At 43.5% G+C, this 15841-nt stretch overlaps 1 protein-coding gene across 1 annotated transcript in view; it reads left to right on the forward strand.

Moving 5' to 3' along the window:
• The window catches only part of Usp24 (ubiquitin specific peptidase 24), a 133297-nt gene extending 117658 nt beyond the window's left edge, over nt 1–15639 (forward strand). Inside the window, exons 61-68 of the mRNA XM_031378039.1 lie at nt 311–424; nt 2262–2327; nt 4185–4251; nt 5266–5344; nt 8884–8959; nt 10315–10401; nt 10723–10833; nt 13086–15639. Coding sequence (XP_031233899.1) covers nt 311–424; nt 2262–2327; nt 4185–4251; nt 5266–5344; nt 8884–8959; nt 10315–10401; nt 10723–10833; nt 13086–13148 — 663 coding nt within the window. The 3' untranslated portion in view covers nt 13149–15639. The remainder of the gene's footprint in view (nt 1–310; nt 425–2261; nt 2328–4184; nt 4252–5265; nt 5345–8883; nt 8960–10314; nt 10402–10722; nt 10834–13085) is intronic.
• Nucleotides 15640–15841: the final 202 nt, after the last annotated feature.

Genomic DNA, 15841 nt, shown 5'->3' on the forward strand with positions numbered 1-15841 from the left:
GCCTCGAACTCAGAAATCCGCCTGCCTCTGCCTCCCAAGTGCTGGGATTAAAGGCATGTGCCACCTCCTGGCTAAGATGATTCTTTAGGAAATAAAAAGTGCATGTTTGTACGGATCTGTATAAACAGATAAGCTCAGATTCCCTGGAATCCATCCTTAGACCTCAAACAAACCCTACTTCTAGAACAGTGTCAGTGGATCCTCATCTCTGAAACTACGGTACAAGCAAGAGCAGCAGACACTGACTGCATGCCCGCTCCCGTGTCCTCCCACTGCTGACTGTTAACCCCTCTCCTTTGTCCTCCCACAGGTCATGTTTGCTCTTCGAGAGCTGACTGGCTCCCTCCTGGCACTCATGGAGATGGTAGTGTACTGCTGTTTCTGCAATGAGCACTTTTCCTTCACAATGCTGCATTTCATTAAGGTATACTTCAGTTCCACCTAGCCGTAGCTGGTGGCATGCTGAGAAGTCTCTTGGAGAATATTCCCCTGCTCCCAGACAGTATGGATAACATGTTTCCTCTCTTATGTCCTTTTATTCTCTGTCTTTGTATTTTACTATAATTGAGATTTTATTGACTGTATAATTCTGTCTTTGTTCACTTGGTGTTATAATTTCCTGAATTTCATCCTTTCATGTTCCATAAGTCACTTAGCCCTTTCCTAGTAGAGAGCATTTGTATATGGTTCGATTGTAACTAGTTAAAAATACTACTTTAATGATATTAATGCTATGATGGACATTATTAGGTGAAATTGTTTAACAGCTGTAATTTTTTTTTTACTTACAGTGTCTTAAAAATCAAAAGTAGGGTTTTATGTGTTCTAGAACAGTGATAAAATTAATTATAAAGCACTAATCAATAATCATTACCACCTCAACCTCTGTATCTACTAAACAGAAAAGCTATGCCAAATGTGCTACATTTAACTTGCTTACTTTTCAAGTAGTCCTGTGGGTTAGATGTGGTTTCCAATACATGAGACTGGGTCAGAGCAGCCAGTGACAGTAGGGCCTGGAGACTGAACACGGCTGTGGACCAGTGCTTTTACCACAATGCCCACTGCCTTCCTACATGTTACTGGACAAGTGCTTTAAGTGTGCGTGTCCTTTTCTTAGCTTTTCAATCTTTACAATTATATGGTTTTGATTCTCTTGGTGAAAAAAATATAAGTACACAAATATAACCAAAGTCTACTTTGACGTGGACTGCTAGCCATCCATAATCTGCTTCGCAGTCTGCCCTAAGGAGCAAGCCTGTCATGTAGGCAGCTTTCTAGGTCCTTTCACAGCATGAAGTTCATACTGTGTGTACTAGTTTCTACCCACAGAAGTTCTTTTGTGTAGTAGTACAGTAGTGTTAACAGGAGTAGGTGCTTAGTGAGGAACACACTGGCTCTTAGCGGGGTCTTCTGTCCTCACCAGAGATGAGTCCCCCTCTGCTTACTCACTGCGTTGATTGTGAGCCCAAGCAGCTTCCTCCCTACAGAGCAGAAGGAGTAGGGCTCGACTTCCTAATCCATGCAGCACTAGGCAAAGTGTTTTATTAGTGCCATCCCTGCCACCTCAGAAGTGTTTGATCCAAAATGTGGTATTCTTTCTCAACTCGCTTATGCACAGAAGATGGAGTTAGTACCAGAGATCGGTCCCCAGCACCTACATCAGGCAGTTTGTAACTGCCTATACTTCAGCTCAGTGGAATTTTCAGTGTCTTCTTATAGCCTCTGTAGATACCTGCACACAAATGTGCATACATATACATAAGTAAAAATAAAATTTCAGATGTTTAAAAGGATTTCATAAACCTTGTTTTCTTAGTGGATTTTTCTGTTTCGTACACATGCCTTTTTAATATACTTCACAGAAAGCTTACCTCAGAGTTTTTAATTTGCATTTTCTTCACTACCGGCGTCTTTAGAGAGCAAAGTATAGAGTGTGTATGTAGTTACTTAAGTATAGAGTGTCAGTGACTTATTGTGAATGTGGCTGTGTAAGTATGGGGCTGTCAGTGACTTAGAATCCTCCCTTTCCCTTTCTTGCTCCCTTTTGTCAATGATGTAGCAGAGTATCATGAGATATTGAGCTGAGACTGCCTTCATGGCTTATTTGCTCCCAGAGAAGGATGTAGGGAAATTGGGCCCCTAAGGGGAGCGTTGACCTAACCAGTGGAGGCAAACGGTGACAGAACTAGAGCTGGATTCCAGAACAGTGCCCTCCACTGAACAGTTACCAGTGTTTATCCTTTCACAACGTTTTTCAGAACCAGCTAGAAACTGCTCCGCCCCATGAGTTAAAGAACACATTCCAGCTACTGCATGAGATACTGGTAAGTCGCATGTTGTCTACTGTCTCACTTGCATTTACACGTTTACTACTTAGTATGTGTTTTTAAACCACTAGCTCCTTACTGGTTAGGTTCAGTTTGCCTGCAATTACCTATTCTTCTTCATAACAATCATGGCATTTGCACTGTTGACTGAGAGAGGAGCAGCAATGAAAGCATACCTCCTTGGAGCCTTCAGGGTCTTGTGGAAGCCAGGCAAAACCACAGGCAATTAGTTACACTGCAGAGATCAGAGGACAGTTAACCTTCGTCAAGGCCTCAGTTGTGTAACCACTGTACCTAACCCTAGGGACAATGTTCAGAGTCTGTTGCTGGGCTTGCATGTGTGTATTGTTGGTCATACCCTTTCCATTGTAACAGAAGACCTCTACGGATTTCAGTGCAGCGACTAAAGAACCGTGCAGTAGAGCGTAGGGGAAGTAATGACAAAGGCAGGTTACAGAAGGCTTCTGCTGCCAGTGTCCCGGACATAGAATTTCTTCCTATAGGGCCCAGGGTATATTCAGCCAATAAATATGAGTGTAAAGTGATCTAGCCGTATTAGTTCCATTTCTGGCAAACAGCAGTCATCAAGATAAGTAACCATGGGCTTCCTTGGATGTGCATGTAGCTTCCAGTTCTTTAGCTCCTTGTTTCCTGAACCCAGCTCTTTGCTATTCTCCATTGTCTCCTAGCCTCTGCCATCCCTGCTGGCAGGCCATACCAATAGTTTAAGCAGGAAAGTGGAATGATTCAATTGCATAGCAAGAGCCTTTGGCAATTGGTTTTTTGTTTGTTTGGGGGTTTCTTTCAGGGGGTGGAGGGTAGGAGGGTGGTGTTTGTTCATTTGTTTGTTTTTTGTTGTTTTTTGTAATCTTTGTTTTTTTTTTTTTTTTTTTTTTTTTTTTTTTTTTTTTTTTTTTTTTTTTTTTTTTTACTTATTGTTTTACATCCCTCTCTCCTCCTCCCTCCCAGTTACCCCTCCCACAGTTCTTCCCTCACACCCCCTCCCCTTTTCCTCTTGAGTGGGTAGGGGCCACTTGGTATCTTTCTTGGCAATTGTTTTGAAGGAACAACTAAAGCAAACAAGGTTGGAGATTGGGAAAACAGGACTGTAGGAGCCTGGCAAGAAAATAAGGCAGAGGATAGAAGGCCAGCAATGGGCAGATCAGTCGGAAAAAGAACTAAGAGAATTGGATTTGGAATGAGCTGGTGAGAGAGACTAGTCAAGGGCCTCTGAGAAAAGAGACTGTGTCCCATTAAAAGCCTAGAGCTTAATAATTGACCTTGGCTCAGAGGAGGCATTGAAATAGCTTAAAATATATAAATATACATCATGGAAAATACATGACGGATGCCATCTGCTAAAAACTTTCTGATCTTTTTCTTCTTTTTGACTCCAGGCCTGTTTACAAACTTTGGGAAATGATACAGCATAGTGCTGTATCATTGTACTGAGCAGCAATAGACCCAAGCAGTGGGCTACAGTATGTAGCACTCAGTGCCAATAACTAGACATGTAAGAAGCGCCTGTCCAACAGTAAACCTTAAGCATATTTTTGCTAAATTTAAAAACGAACTTGTGTCCTTATGACCACAGAACGTTGGTCCTCACAGCCTTCAGAAAACTATGGAAATAGTTGTTAGAAACACATATATAGGAGATGAATAGATCCTTAATAAATTTATATTTTGGGTTTGAATTAGGGATGTGTTTGAGATGCACAGCTGTGGCATAACATCCCGTAGTAGTGAGCTTCGTTGTAAAAGCTAACCTCTTGAGTAGAACTGTGAGGAAACAGAACTTCTGCCCAGACTGTGCTGTCTGTCACTTGCTCACTCTGTCTCCTTCCTCTCCAGGTCATTGAAGATCCCATACAAGTAGAGCGCATCAAGTTTGTATTTGAGACAGAAAATGGATTACTAGGCAAGTATGCCAGCTTAGGAACAAGTGCCTGCAATGTAAAGTGCTTAGAAGTAAGCTCTGCTCCAATGGGCATGGTCCTTCTGCTCTCCGTGGCTTACATGAATGGCTGACTGCACTTGACACTGAAGCTCCTCATTCTGACCAGGAGACTGCCCTTCTACTCAGTATAATGCAGACTGGGATTCTTTCCCAGTTCAGGGAAAGGTTCAGGAATGCTGTAAAGTTGTCTACAAGCTAAAGGAGTCTCTCTGATAGCAGAAATCTGTTCCTTCCTTAGCAGCCATGGGAGGAAAAACTAACACCTTGGACTCACAGAACTGTCAGATCTATGAAGTATGATTGTCTTTTGATCCACATGCCCATTGACTGCCATGTTCTGTGTCTGTGCTTTCTTTTGTAGAAGACTGACTTAAGTCACATAAGATTACATCACTAGTGGTATAGCTGTCCTCCTCTGTATATGTTTCTCCTGATTTTTCACAATGCCTTACCTGCCAAACATATCCCCCTCCTTAAGCAGCACATGGTAGGCAGCGTTAAGAGGAACCTAAAAACCGCCTTTTAGTACAGAAAGGAGCTACAAGCTCAAGGTTTCCAAGCCCCAGTTTGGAGCAGTCTACCCTAATCGTAGCTATCAGCCATACTGGGTCCTCTGCAACCTAAAAGCATAAACACGTGGCACAATAATAAGTATTATTTTTTCTTAAATTGCTAAAATAGAAAATGGGAAACATTAAGAAGAACTAATATCATAAGTTTCCATTATCAAATGATGAACTGCTGTTCTTGTCTGGGTAGCAGTGCATGTGAAGATTGTAGTTCTTTCAGTTCTAAGAAGTCAAGCTGCTACTTACGCCTGTTTTTAAACATAGTAAAACACTAGAATCTGGATGGTTCTATTGAATCAAGTCATTGTTCCCTCCCCACTTAGCTAACTTATTTCCAGAGCAAGGACAGTCACTGTTACCTGAGCCCACCAGGGCCTTCTTATCAAAGTGTCCTCTCTCCCTGCAGCATTGATGCACCACAGCAATCATGTGGACAGCAGTCGGTGTTACCAGTGTGTCAAATTTCTTGTTACTCTTGCTCAAAAGTAAGTATAAACTAAAAATGCCAAAAAAAAGTGGGTTCACCTGTCGGCTGGGAACTGCCTTGTTTTGAAACCTGAGTGGAACTGAATGATTTGGAGGCCTGCTTGCTCGAAATCTACATGAATGTGTCCAGATTGTTTTCCCAAAGCAACTGAAGGGGGAATGTTAGAGAAGTAACTGATGTCCCAGAATCTCAAAGAGGAGAAAAGATGGATCACCTGGCCTTATGGCAGGAGTCAGGTGGCTTTGGAGACCTCAGGAACAACAGCTGCTGTACTTTCCTGAAGTCCCTTTCATTAACCAGCAGCTCCTTTGAGCCGAAAGTCCCCAGTTTGAAAGCAGTCTCTCAAGAAACAAAATCTTGTCACCTATATCTGTCAAGCACTTGTGAGCCAAGACACTTTACCAAGTGCTTTGCCTGTGCTGCCTCATCTAATCTTTACAACTGTTGGGAGGCAGGAATGTCAATCACAGACTGGTTTGAGTGACATGCATGCCCACCATCTTCAAACTTTCTAACCATTACACAGTATACAGAACATCTCACCTGAAACCTTGTTAAGTCACAGTCCATCCAGCTCAGTACTGTTTATCTCTTGTGTGTTTGTAGGAGAGAACCAATTCCTACAAGTTGTTTTCAGGCCTGCCCATGTGCACCATGGCTCGTACATAGTATAGAATGTTGATTGTTAAAGAAAATTTTTACTGATCACCTTTCCAAACTTAAAACTCTTAACCCTGCTGAATACTGGGGCCCCATTTCCTTCTTCCTTGAGTGTCAGGAGCTATCTTGGAGAGGCTGCCACTAGCAAGTGGCCTTCCTGGAGGTGGCCCACTGCTTTGTATATGGTCTGTGATGGGTGAGTTCTATGAGGCAATCCCCGAAGAGTCTTCATCTCAAGATTGCTTCTTGCAGCTGATAGGCCTTTATTATTAAATTTATTACTAATTATTAAATTAATAATCTCTGGGCATTAGCTCGCCCTATTGATCAGATTTCCTGAAGATCATCATAAAGATGAACTTTCATGAATTAAGGCTGTTTAGATGAATTAATGATTCCATAGAATTCCTGGTTTAATTCAAATAATTTTAGGAAGAAATGTTTAAGAGATAGTCTTAGTTGCTTTGCTAGAAAGATGTAGAAATGTAGGATGCTAAAAAATCTTTTACACAGGCAGATATGCACAGACATATGCACATACACACATTTACATTTTCATTCACATTCTCATTTACACATTGACACATTCGCATTTTTGTTGGGCCCAACCACCTGTCTCATACATTCCAGAAGTATTCATGCATGCTCACATACATACAGATACCTACACATGTACATTCAGACAGACATATACATACATACATACATACATACATACATACATACATACATTTGGATAGATGGATGGATGGATTCTCACAAAGTGAGAATCAAGAATTGAATGTGCCCACTCCTCATAATAGTAAGTAAAGACTGCATAATAAGAAATAAAATGAGCTTTTATAGTCACACTAAAAAGAGAAATAGACTTGGGACAATTGTGTGTTTAAGGAAAAACATTTAGGTCCAAGAATAAAGTCACAGGTGTGCACTATGATAAGACAAGGCCATGTAAAAACTGTTGCTTTGAACTTACTATCAACATCCTTCTGTGACTCCCATTTTATGTAACATTTTATCTCTTAAGATAATTTTCTAAAGAACTTTATGTCTAAGAAGGTATAAAAGAGCAGAAAAAGAAAGTTGGTTGGATGGTTTGGCTTGGGGGCCTCTGCCCCATCCATCCATCCATCTATCCGTATGTATGTATGTATGTATGTATGTATGTATGTATCTGTCTGTCTGAATGTACATGTGTAGGTATCTGTATGTATGTGAGCATGCATGAATACTTGTGGAATGTACGAGACCAGATGGTTGGGCCCAACAAAAATGCGAATGTGTCAATGTGTAAATGAGAATGTGAATGAAAATGTAAATGTGTGTATGAATGTGTGTGTCTGTGCATATCTGCCTGTATAAAAGGTTTTTTAGCATCCTATTCTTTCCTTCCTCTCTGGCTCACAAAAGAGTTAACCAGCCTAGCCTGAGAGGCTTCTGGCTACCTGGCCAGAGAAGGGAATGATAGCAATAAATTCTTGACTTAATCCCACCCTGCTATGCAACAGCTATCAGTCGCCCAAGCCAGAGGGTTTTTAACCATAGAATAAGCAAGAACATTTTTAGGATTTTTTTCAGAAGCTATCAGCAAGTATTTGGTATAGTTAGAAAACTAGAAGGCCAGAGACCATCAGTCTTTAAAGCTACCTCATCGCCCAGTGCTGTATCCCACTTCAAGCCATTCCAGGCCAGGCTGGCTCCCAGCATATGAGTCACTGGCAACCACTCTAATTTCTGCCTCATGAATTTGACCATGCTGGGTATCTCATGACTAGCTTGCTTGACTCGTGCCATATCTTCAAGGTTTTTCCATGCTCCAGTTTAGCAGAACTTCCTTCCTTTTGAAGGCTGTTAATGTATTTATGTGCCACGTTTTGTGTGTCGTTCCTTAGTTGATGTAGGGACATACAGTGGTGCTCATCTAAGCCTGTGTAGTCCACAGTCAAACACAGTCAGTGACTAGATAGTGGTTATATGTGTCTGAACTTAACCACCTTTTTTCTCCCAGGTTGTAGGCATAGAAATTGCCATTCTTGGATTTGTGTCAGATTAAGAATGAGAAATTTGTTGGGCTTAATCCTTTGTGCTTAAACTTCCTAAGCCAAGAATTAGGGCTTGCTTGAAATAATTCCTAGAGGACATAGTACTCTGACCACAGACAGGTAGGTGTCACCCTACCACAATTGTGAGTTCCTTGATTAGACTTATCCAGATGGGCACTTCTGAGTAATGCCAAGACCAGTGGCATATTCTCTATCAGCAGCTACACAGTTGCCAGTCCAGTGTTCTCACACAGCCTTCTACACACATGAGAGGCAAGATCATCTTCAGTGCTGTCTTCAAGTGAATAGGCAAAGTAAAGGGGAAAGGAGAGAGACACTCTGAGGCATGTTTTAAAAGTTATTCTTCCAGAATTAGATCAAAAGATTATTTATTAAATATGTTGGGTTTCTTTAGTTCCAGCTTTCAATTTTAGCAGGACTGTTGCTAAGTTAGAGACGGTGAGCCTAGGCACTGCATTTGCCTCTGCGGTCAAGTGGATGTTGGGCTTACCTGTCTAACCATGAAGGGAAATTTTAGTTTTAGTAAAAGTAGCATACACTGGGCTGGAGAGATAACTCATTGATTAAGAGCACTGACAGCTCTTCCAGACGTCCTGAGTTCAATTCCCAGCAACCACATGGTGGCTCACAACCATCTGTAATGGGATCTGATGCCCTCTTCTGGAGTGTCTGAAGATAGCTATAGTGTACTCACATAAAATAAATATTAAAAAAAAAAAAAAGTAGCACACATATCTCAAAATGGAGCACTGTGGTTGAACAAGAATATTTTCAAAAAGAGTATTTGACTGCCGATAATCTCCTTGCTCTTCAGGTGCCCTGCTGCTAAGGAATACTTCAAGGAGAATTCCCACCACTGGAGTTGGGCTGTGCAGTGGTTACAAAAGAAGGTAATAGGAGCCTGAGCGTTCCTTCTCTACAACATGGGAATCCAAAGCAACACGTCTTACCTGGAGAAGGATTCTTCTCCTAGACTTAACTTGTAAAATGGCCTCAAACTATTTTCATATGTCAAATATTTATTTTTTAAATTATTATTATTATTATTAATTGTTTGTGTATGTATATGCACGTGAGTGTTAGTGCCTATGGAGGCCAGAGGTATCAGATGCCCTGGAGCTGGAGTTATAGGCATTTGTAAGCTGCCTGATATGTGTGCTAGAAATCAAACTTGGGTCCTCTGCAAGTGACATACATCCTCTTAACCACCAAGCCTTCTCTCTAGCTCTTCAAACATTTATACATACATACATACATACATACATACATGTATTAAAGTTGTGTTTTAATATGGTAACACCCCATCCCCACATCTCACAAGGCTGTGTTCTTTTTTTCTTAAGATTTTATTTTTATTTATATTTATGTGTGAGAGTATACACACATGCTTGTTAGTGCTCATGGAGACCAGAAGAGGGTGTCATATCCTCCGGACCTAGAGGTGCTGGGGTCCAAGTTCAAGTCCTTTGCAAGAGGAGCAGGTGCTCATAACTACTGCTCCATCTCTGCAGCCCAAAGAGTTGTGCTCTGATGGAGGTACCTCAAGTGGATGATAGTACTGTACATGCAAATGTTATGGATTTTTTAGATACATACACCTATGACAAACTTGAGTTTAGATGTTAGGCACAGTAAGAGATTAAGAATAATGGTGAGATGGGGACAGAATACACTAGAAAAATGATAACATTTTGTAATAAAAGATTTGTAATAAAAGGGTCTGTAATAAAAGGCTCTTGTACTGTACTAATACTTGTGGTGATATGAAATGAAGTGTGAGGAGATGAAGAGGTGGGAACTGTGAGTACCACATGACTGTCACCAGTGGAAAGAGCTCAGAGACAGTAGCATATAGAGAGGATAGATACATGGCTGGACAAATGTTAATGTCTGAAGCAGGACAGAGTTGGACAGTGCAGGGCCTCATCACAGCACTCAGACTGGACTGGCACACAATTTAAAACCTAAGAGTGACCTATGTTTTGAACTCTCCTTTTAATATATTTGAACCATGGCTGTTCACAAGTAGCTTGTCTTATCTTTAAAGATGAAAGGTTATAGGCCGGTTCTCTTGTTGAGGAGCAGTGTTTTCCTGTGGGAAGTTGACAAACAGTGTTTCATGATAACTGAGGTGGTGGATAACTAGGTAGACTTGCACCTCTGGCTGCTACACTTTGGTGTGTGAGACAGGAACTGTGCACTTGTGGGGGCTTACTTGTCACCTCTGCCTGACCTTTGTCTCCAGATGTCAGAGCATTATTGGACTCCGCAGAGCAATGTCTCTAATGAAACTTCAACTGGAAAAACCTTTCAGCGAACCATCTCAGCTCAGGTGAGGCGGGTCTGATCTGGCATACTTTAAAACCCTGTGTCAGGTTCTTAGAAACCATGGGTCGGAGAAGAGAGGGAAGGGTAGGAAATGAGGTGCAGAAGCAGTCATTGGGTTTTATATAGAAGACAACGAGCTGGTGTCCATCAGACCCAATGCAAACAGATGAACCAGAGAAGAGGCTCTGCAGGTTGGTCAGTGGGGTTTTGTAGGGCAAGGGTTTATGAGGTGCTTTGTTGCTGAGGTGCCACCAGAGGTCACTAAAGAGTAGTTGCTGCTCAGAAAAAGCCCCTAACTTGTCTTCTTGTGTTTGAATCTATGCAGGACACTTTAGCATACGCCACAGCTTTGTTGAATGAGAAGGAGCAATCAGGAAGCAGCAATGGGTCAGAGAGCAGTCCTGCCAATGAGAATGGAGAGAGACACTTACAGCAGGTATCTCTCGGGCCTGCCTTTGGCTGAAAGGGCAGCATTTGCTCCTAAGTGTTCCAAAGGTCAAGAAACAAAGGACCTTGCTCTAGAAAGTTGGTATAAAAGATAGGCCAGGTCAGCCTCTGGTGCTGAGGACTGAGCAGTGGGTCTGTACACTTCCATTGCTGAACAGCGCCACAAGGGAAATGAAGCCCAGGCTCTAAGGCGACTGCTCCCAGCATGCACATGGTCAGTTTCTCCATTCTCTCCAGATGCTGAAACCTTCTGTTGCTTTTCCCCAGTCTGCCTAGAAATGTGGACTTGAAAGTTCCATGCAGCTTGAAGGACACCTACTTTTTAGGGGTCTCCAAACCCTTCAAGATTAGTTTTACAAAAAAAAAAGAGAGGGGGAAAAGTTTGGTTACTCATGATTGTAGGAAAGAAGAAAGAGAATCAAGTGCATGCTCTGTGTCCGTGTCTCCCCTGGCCCGCGGCCTTCCATCACAGCAGCCTCCTCTGAGCACGGAGACCACCAGCTGCCCACCTGCGAGTGGATGCAGCTCAGCTGGAGATGCTGCTTCCCATAAAGCTTGCCTTTCACATCCTCACAACCACAGTGGGAACTATTCAGCTCACTTTACGGATGGCTGGTGGCCCAGGTTTGCAATGTAAAATAATGTAAGCTGGTTCTCAGCAATTTACCTCATCGCCACCCATATTCATCAGGAAAATGGCCTTTCAGACCAGGGCTCCCCGACTGCCAGCTCCCACACATCAGCTCCATAGTCTGAGGAATGTTTCCTCTCAGCCTTCTCTCTGCCTGACTTGATAGAACTTTCTCTCCCAGAGTCCCACCCTGAACTCTGCTCTGCTGACCTTTCTCGAGATGTTTCCTCACAGTTACTTCTCCTCCATCTTAAAAAACAGTCAGCTCTTGACCGGCCGTCTTCAGCCTCATCTCCTCCTCCTCTTGTCACCCCATAGTTGGGATGGCAGATTCTCAGGTCTTATCCTAGCTGCCAGCAACAACAGGTAGTACTGCTGGACTTCATAGCAGTTCCCGCTGGGCTTCCACAAACCCTCCTGACTGACTGCACCTCAGTCTCCTGGGTGGCTACTCTGCACACCTCCATCCTGTAGACAGCCTCCTGGCTTCCATCCCACCTACCACTGAGCAGTTCCTGAGCTCCAGAGTGAACTTCTTCATCTTGGCTTGTCTTAGTTTGCCCAACTCCTCACTTCCCTACCAAAGCTGGTGCTTCCTCAGCACCCCATACCCTGTGTGTACCGGGCCAATCCCAGGCCTCTTACGTAGCACCTGCCCATTTGTTCTCTCATCCTAAAGAATCCCCTGCCTGTACTGTGGCTGTTTGCATGTCACATTCCAACACTGCAGGATCCTCCATGTATGCTGCTTGCCTTGACCCCATGGACCTCACCCCTCAGTGTTGGCTTTTAGTTTATCAAACATGCTTCTTCCTTCCACAGGAGAATGTCTCTTCTCCTCCTCCTCCCTACCTCAAGTGAGAATAGTCCCAGGGCATGGGCTAGGTTCTCAAAACCAGTTATTAAACATATAAACAAAATACAGCTCACTTGGTTACAGAAGGAATGACCTAATGGGTAAGGTGTCCCTATGGGTGCAGAGAAAGAGGTGCAGCCTGCAGCCAGTCCAGGTGTCCCTATGGGTGCAGAGAAAGAGGTGCAGCCTGCAGCCAGTCCAGGTGTCCCTGTGGGTGCACAGAAAGAGGTGCAGCCTGCGGCCAGTCCAAATGTCCCTGTGGGTGCACAGAAAGAGGTGCAGCCTGCGGCCAGTCCAGGTGTCCCTGTGGGTGCACAGAAAGAGGTGCAGCCTGCGGCCAGTCCAAGTGTGCCTGTGGGTGCACAGAAAGATGTGCAGCCTGCGGCCAGTCCAAGTGTCCCGTGGGTGCACAGAAAGAGGTGCAGCCTGCGGCCAGTCCAAGTGTCCCTGTGGGTGCACAGAAAGATGTGCAGCCTGCGGCCAGTCCAAGTGTCCCTGTGGGTGCACAGAAAGACGTGCAGCCTGCGGCCAGTCCAAGGGCTGTTTTAGTGACTGAGTAATGTACAAATGCAGATGTTTTGCATGGCCATCAGGAGTTGCCAGAAGTAGTAATAGCATTGTATTTTCATCCTTTCTAATAAGCAAATTAAGATGTTCAGTGATGTACTTAAATTACAGACCACAAGTAAGAAGGTAGTGTGGAAAACTCTCTGACTTTAACTGTAAGAATCTTAACTTCCTTTCTTTGCCACAGGGTTCGGAATCTCCCATGATGATTGGTGAATTAAGAAGTGACCTTGATGATGTTGATCCTTAGAGCAATGTGCCCAGATAGGATGCTGAGCACCTTTTGGGAAAACAGAATCTCATCGTCGAAGGCCTTAAAAGAGCCTTGAGTGGGAGCCAGGAATGTGATGAGAACCGTGTGCTCCAGAGGAGAGACTTCTCTGGCCACTAGAAGGCTGGGAGCTGTTGGGAGAATTCTGCAATGTGGACCAGCTGTTCCAGCATCTACATGTGCATTGACACATGATTTTAGGAAATAAATCTGGTGGCAAACTTGTGATCCATGGATATAAGAGAGTGAGGACGAGGGATAAAGCTGTGGCTCTCTCTGGGATACAGGGAGAAGAAATGGGAAAATTATTACTCTGTAGTAACATTGAATAGGAATATCCAATTTAGAATGATGTGAAGATATGTGGTAAAATTCTTTCTGTTGTAAAATAGTAATGAACCCAGTTTACACAGGCCTTTGTATTTAATATGTCTCCTCTGTACAGAATATCTGGGGTCTGGTGAAAGCCCTCCACATGGTCTCAGACCTCGATGACATGCTCCCAGGATCAGAAACTATGGCATTGTTAAGATCTTTGAGGTATTTTCTGATTCAAGATTGAAAAGAGCAATAATAAATTAAAAACAAAGCAAAAAGCTATGTTCTCTAGAAGAATAGGGTGTGTCCTGACATCAGTCACTAAAGACTTGATGGGTTGGTCCTAAAATAAAATTTAAAACAACAAAATTAAAAGCACTTTATAAGTTTATTGAGTTTCATAAAACTATCCTTTCTTTTAATGCTTGGAGACATATTGAATAAACTAGTCTTAAGTCATGTGATCTGCAATCATTTGTTTTGCTTAAGCATAATTTCTGTGGCCCTTGTATTGATTGTGTACTGAGTTGAATACCAAGGCTGGGAGCTGCTGCTTTATCAGATTCATCAGAATTTTACTGCAGAGAGAGAATTCAAGACTTTATTTCTCCTTGATGTGACTAATACTGAAAGGCAAGATTTAAAATGTACTTTCTCTGAAGTTACTAGAAAATAATTAAATGACATCCATTTAGTTGTATTTGCCAACATGGCGTCTCTCACTCGTTCCAGGCTGGGCTTGCATAGCCATTCCCTGTGTTCTTTACGTTTTGTATCTTCAGTTAGTTGCTCAGTGTCAGCCTTGTTTCGCCTTTAGTTCCGCCTTATTTTCCACTTGCCGTGCACAGAACTGGGGGAAGCCTCTGGAAGTGCCAGGCTGCCACTGTCAGCTAGATTTGCCAAGTCAAAGAGGCACAGCCAGCCCCTAAGTGCCTTTTTGGTTGCCTTTGCATTGTGAGGACACTCGGCAGGCAGGTAGCAGTCCCTGCTGTGTGCTTCAGGGACTCTTCATCTCACTGTAGATGTTCCATGCAACCAGCTTCAGCTGTGGGTTCTGTAGCCTAACAGGCCAGAGCCAGCTTTGGCCAGATTCATGAAGATGGGCGGGACAGCATGTAAGAGCAGAGCTGCGTCCTCAGGGAAACAGACAGGCAAGTGGCACATCTGGTCTGATGCTGGTGTTCTTACAGTTTTTGAATGTGAGTGTCTAAAGTTGATTTTGAACACCTGGACACCCATCCCATTGTCTCCCTTCCCAGTTCACCATCTCTTCACACCCATGCTTGCAGGAAGATTGTGTGGGACCCACATTGAAACACTGGCCATGATACATGGAGGAATATCATTGCCAGCAACTGCACTCAGGAGCCCGAATTCAGGAGTGAAATTGCCACTTCTAGTCAGTCCCTTATTTCCTATGGAAACAACGCCTTCCGCCCTGCACCTGCTGTCCTCACATAAAGCTGAGTCAGGGTCTCCGGCACTGTTCACGTTGGTCCGTCTTCTTCCTTTGCTGCTGCAGTGAGCATCCTTCCACATCATCAGGAACCACTTGATTTTCAACAGCTTCAGTCCACTAACCTTCTGAGGACTTTTTTAAACGTAGTACCACAAAGTGACAATTATGGCAGGTTTGCCTGGAAAGAATTGTCATTTTTACTGCCAATTTTTGGATGAAGATGTTTTTATAATCTTTTACAGTGGTCTGCAATCAAGCAGGAATTGCACAATTGACTCAATGCTCTGTGTTCTCAAGAAGCTCCTTCAGTCCAGGCTGACCTCAGGACTGCTCTCCTGCCCCTAAGGCCCCTGGGACAGACAGATGAGCCTCGCACAGGCAGCTGGCCTGGAGCTCCCCAGGTGGCCTCTCATGCTCACCCACAGCTATTAGCTGTAAGGCCTGGAGCCTGAGCCACCAGACTCGCCTGGCTTGCCCCACCCTCCCTGCTAGCACCAAGGCGTGTACAGCATCTTTTGAGCTTGGAACAAGCAGACTGGAATTTTCCTCTGCTACCTCTTGTGTACAAAATCTTGTTTATAAAAGTTCGAAAGGAAGTAGATAAACTAGGAAAGACTCTGGATTCTAAATTTGGTTCATGTGTGGTGGAGTTCTTAGCTTCTAAGAGTATAAAATAAATTTTTCAAAAATGTAGACTTGGAGTCTCACAGACATTTTTCTCCAGATGTTAGACTGGGGCTGTGGGGGACACTGGGGAGCAGCATAGATACACCTGGTCCCTTCCTGGTGAACTTACACTGACAGTGGGTAGGGGGCCACAGTGCAGTCACAGTGACAGTGGGTAGGGGGCCACAGTGCAGTCGGGCTATATGGCCTCCCAGCCTTCTCTGATCTA

The sequence above is a fragment of the Mastomys coucha genome, unplaced genomic scaffold (genome assembly GCF_008632895.1).
Source record: "Mastomys coucha isolate ucsf_1 unplaced genomic scaffold, UCSF_Mcou_1 pScaffold18, whole genome shotgun sequence".
Taxonomy (NCBI): Eukaryota; Metazoa; Chordata; class Mammalia; order Rodentia; family Muridae; genus Mastomys; species Mastomys coucha.